The 4,697-nt window shown below is 37.9% G+C and overlaps 1 protein-coding gene across 1 annotated transcript in view; it reads left to right on the plus strand.

Moving 5' to 3' along the window:
• The window catches only part of CD109 (CD109 molecule), a gene marked incomplete at its 5' end in the record, with an annotated part of 77,672 nt that extends 73,486 nt beyond the window's left edge, over positions 1 to 4,186 (plus strand). Inside the window, 3 exons of the mRNA XM_010155702.1 lie at positions 1,447 to 1,603; positions 2,022 to 2,124; positions 3,996 to 4,186. Coding sequence (XP_010154004.1) covers positions 1,447 to 1,603; positions 2,022 to 2,124; positions 3,996 to 4,186 — 451 coding nt within the window. The remainder of the gene's footprint in view (positions 1 to 1,446; positions 1,604 to 2,021; positions 2,125 to 3,995) is intronic.
• Positions 4,187 to 4,697: the final 511 nt, after the last annotated feature.

Here is a 4,697-nt window from a genome sequence, read left to right on the forward strand (position 1 = left end):
AGACCATGGAGTTGAAGAGATGATACCAGGGAGCCACCGCCAGTGCTCTCTCTCTTGTCTTTGTCTCTTTTCTTCTCTCTTCTCATAAATATCTTTGAGCCAGATCCTTATGACTTCTAAGGTTATATCTTACTCACCTCTTGACAGTACCAAGCTGGTTTGGTTACCTGTTGGTAGTTTGGTAGCATCTCAGGCTGGCTAGACAGTTTGGGTCTTTTCCTCACCTCTTATTGGTAATTATGCAGAAATAATTATATCCAGTTCCAATTCAGTTATTTGTTTTCAATATCAGCTACTTTGGCACAGCACATGATCTAACAGATGGTTTCATTTGTTTCTAATCTCATGAGCCAACTGAAGTCAGCAGTTGTGCTGTATTTCTTTCAAAGTCATATCTGTGTTCAATCAGCTATGCTGCCAGGCTTAACAGCGTTGCATTGAAAGCAAGTCTTCCTTTTTTTTTTTTTTTAAAGCCATCCAGCTCTACAAAGAAATAGTTTTATCCAATTACTTTCAACTACTGTCAGGCCTTCAAAATGAGAATTGAAGACACTTCTATTATAACACTAAACATTTACCTTCCATGTGAAGGCAAGGAGAACCTCTTCTGCCACCTACTTTATTTAGAGCAGTACAATATTTTTCAGGTCATTTAAGTATCATTTGTAGCACAGAACACCATAAATATATTTTGGTAGTTCTGTTGTGCACCATAGTATATAAGGCTTGCTCTACTGAGCAAAGCTTTTTAGTCCAGTATCTGATCCTCATATTGGAAGAAGATGTAATAATAAGCATTATTTAGGAAAAAGAAGGAACTCAACTTATTAAGTGTTCTTTTTCCAAAACTGAATGAATAACATGGCTATGCATTTTGCAACTGGAGCTTTGAGAAAAAAATCTGATGATGACTTTGTTAATGGAACCGTCAATCTCTGTGAAGAAAGTATGAAAAGGTTTGAGAGACCTTTTTGGTGTATATCTTTATCCTACCCTCCCAATATGAATAAAAGCAAAACAGTGCATCCATAAGAGGAAATATGTGTATTTCCGTTCAAGAGTTCTGCCAGAGGTTTCTTAATTACTTCTTTTCAAGCATGTTTAATTGCAATATTTCTTGCATATTTGTGATGTAAACCTGCACTTACAGATGGCCAACAGAAAGCTTCTAGTGGTGTCAGTGTAGTCTCTCTTATGATTTATGTATTGTAGTCTTCTCACTGCTAAACCTGCTTTTGCATATGTGGTTGAAATTATCTGGCAGAGTAATAGAGAAATCAGTTATTATCTCTTTATCATTAGGAATTTTCTTGTTGGTGTTTTGTTTCTTAAGTATTCTTAAGTATTATGTCTTCCATAGTTCAGATTTAATGGTGAAACATTTTCTTTGGAGAGTGGGCTACTGTATTTCTACTAAAATTTTCTTTGTCTCTATGTTTTGAAAAGGTACTTGGGTTCTGGCACAGCTCCCAGTAGTGGTATGGTCCTCATGGAGGTTGGCTTGCTCAGTGGTTTCTCTGTGTCACCAGATTTCATTCCATTAGACAGTACAGTTAAGAAGATGGAAAACGACAATGGAAAAGTCAACCTATACTTAGACTCCGTAAGTTGAAAATAACAAAGAAATGTGTTTGTGGTAATGTTAATCTTGACTCTGCCATTGTTTGGTTTAAATTTGGAAAGACATTCTGATTGTATTCTTTGGGGAAGTCAAGGACTGCTCTTCACCTTTAATTAATAGTTGCAGTGTTTTTCAGTGAGACTGACTGGGTAGGCAAAGCTCAGTTATATTTGTGAGGTATTTCTATATTAAGCTTCTTTAAAATCATATATAAGAAGGCAGATGTTTAAAGAAGACTATAATTTGACTAAAATGACTACAAATGAGATAAGCATCTTTATATGCATCCTGACTCCAAGTCTTTAGAAATGAAGGGGACTACTGCTGAGCTAGAAGTCCTTACCTCTTCCATCAAACCACCATCACCAGGGTTCTCAGGATGTTTCTCTTGTTTTTCTAGCTAAATGAAACACAGGTTTGTGTGGATATTCCGGCTGTGAGAGACTACAAAGTGGCAAATATCCAAGATGCTTCAGTGTCTGTAGTGGATTACTATGAACCTAGTAAGTGTCAGTCATTCCAAATGTATCTTAGTGATTCAGAAGTTTAAAAGGAAGTTTCTTTTCACAGAAATAGGACAAATTTTAGTGAAGAGAAAGCCACATTGCACTGAAATTGAGGTTTTTTTTCATTAAACTGCAGCCTTTTTGAGCACTGACAGGCCAAATGATCTAACAAATAGTACTTTTTTTCTTCTATGTACATATTTATTGTCCTAATGGGTTGGTTCCTCAGCTGGTGTGAATTGTCATAATGTAATTGTGAGCTGGTAGAAATTGACATCAAACTGGCCAAATGTGTTTCCAAAACTACCAAAATGAAGCAGGAACTTCACTGTGGTTCACTTGCCAAGTTAATGATTATCTTTCAAGTAGCTCTTTCATCTGTTTCTTGTTTAAACTAAGAGTCTTTCACTGGAGAAAATGCCAGTGTTTTGATTTCTATAGTTATGTAAAAAACATGTATATGGGAAAAACATTTTCAGAGTGTTTTGGTTTGTGGTGTTTTTTTTTTTGTAGAGTGTGTTTCAGAGGAAGGCAGCAATGTACAAAGCTCTTGGGCAAAGTGAAGAAGAAAGATTGCAGGCTTCTGGAGACGATACTAGGTTTTCATTTCACCAGCCAGCTGAAAAAGGATTTGGGCTTGGTTTGAGATAAGGCATGAAAAAGTTGTATAGGCAGTTTTCTTCACATTGGTTTCTTAGCACAAGACAGAAACCAACCAAATATGCTATCATGTATACTACTTTAGCTAGATGAGGGTCACGTTTATTCTGTGTGAGCTGAAATGTTTGTTCAATCACAGAAATTTAAACTAAAATAGGAAACTAGCAGATGTAACTAAACTGTCCATTAACCTACAGCATGTTTTAAGTCCTGGTGGCTGAAAAAAATTAGAGCAATTTTTATTTGAAACAAACACATAACAAAATCTATGGCCAAAATAAATTTCCACGTGCCTCAGTGACTAGGAGAAGATCTCAGGACCTAGTGTTTTGTAAGACTGCTGTTAGACAGGCTAATGAATACGTGTATTAAAAACTTACATATAAATGCACATGTGTAAATACTTTTATTCTGTTTAAATGGTTTTAGTGTCTATAAATTCACAATTAATAAATCAATTTAAAGATAGGAATTAATATCCTTAAGGACTAACATTTGTATGATGTAACCAGTGCTGCAATAGAAGGCTTTAAGGAAAAGATTGCTTCAAATATTATTTTACAAAATGCCATTCCTATTACTGTGTAGCATAGACATATTATTGGACAAGTTATGTGCATATGCCGTGCATTGAGGTTTTTGAAATGGATATGCCTTTCCAGGCATCTAGTCTGTTCAGCTCTGTAGCAACCCTTCAGGAAACTGGGAAGCAAAATATAGCAGCAGGGGCTAGGTGAGTTGGGCAGTCCCAGATTCAGGAAGCTGAAGCTCCCAAACATAATAGTGAGAGAGAAAGCATCAGTTACGAGTGACCTGCCTCCTCACTGTCACAGCCAGTAGCTTGCCAGGTAAAGCATCCCAGTTTCTTTGTCACAGGGGTTACTGCGTAGGTAGGGGCAAAATTCCTTTTCACATGTTTGACGGAGGTTTCTGAACAGATTGGGTCTGACAGGTGGGACTGGGTCTGTGAAAGCATACCTTTCACCAAGCGTTTGCCTGAGTATATTGAGATCATTTTGATGTTTTGGGAAAAGAGCAAAGATCGGTGCCTGGGCTTAGGCACCCACTCTGGGAAGTACTTTGCAGTGTATGACCGAGGTCTGCATCAGAGTTCAGCACACCCTTTAAAAATGCTTCCTTTGCGAAGCTAATCTGTTGGTCAGTTCTCAGAAGTTCATTAACTGATGTTAACTAACCTTCCTGAACAGGGAGAAGACCGGTGAGAAGCTACAATTCAGAAGTAATGCAGAGCGTAACCCCCTGTGACTTCTGTGAAAGTGATTGCAGTCTTTGCCACCGAGATGGTTCTCCAGCCTTGCTTCAGCACTCTTCCTTGGCCTCCTTGTTCTGCGTGCTGTTTGTCCTTCACGTAAACTTGCTGTGCAGTTGGGTGCTATAAAAGGAAACAGATTATGTTTCACATCTTAGGTTTCCATAAATTATCCAAAGAAAATTTTATGTTCAGATACCAGCCCGTCTTTAGCGATTACAATGACCAAACTCCTGCTGCGTTCAGGGAGAGTTGGGCTGGCCCATATGGTAAAATTTCTGGCTGTGCCAGAAAACTTCTTTAAGTATCTGCTGGAAAAACTTTCCAAATGTTACATTCATACTGAAGTTATTTTCCGAAGAAGCACAGAGTTAACCAAGAAAGCAGTCTGAGAAAATACAAACCTAGCTCCATGTGCCCACTCCCTTTTCACCCCACCTTTCAATTGTGCTTGTTTTTTAGGGACATTTATTAGTTTACTGTGGTTTTTCTGGAACGCTATCTGTTTCTCTGTTGGGGTGTTGGTAAACAGAGTACTGGGAGCTTGGTATCGCAGCTTGCTTTGTTCTGTTCTACAGTCGTGACACTTAACATTAATAATGAATTTCTCTGTATGCTCTCGTGGGGAGTAATATGAGGA

This window comes from Eurypyga helias, unplaced genomic scaffold, assembly GCF_000690775.1.
Source record: "Eurypyga helias isolate BGI_N326 unplaced genomic scaffold, ASM69077v1 scaffold8487, whole genome shotgun sequence".
NCBI lineage: Eukaryota > Metazoa > Chordata > Aves > Eurypygiformes > Eurypygidae > Eurypyga > Eurypyga helias.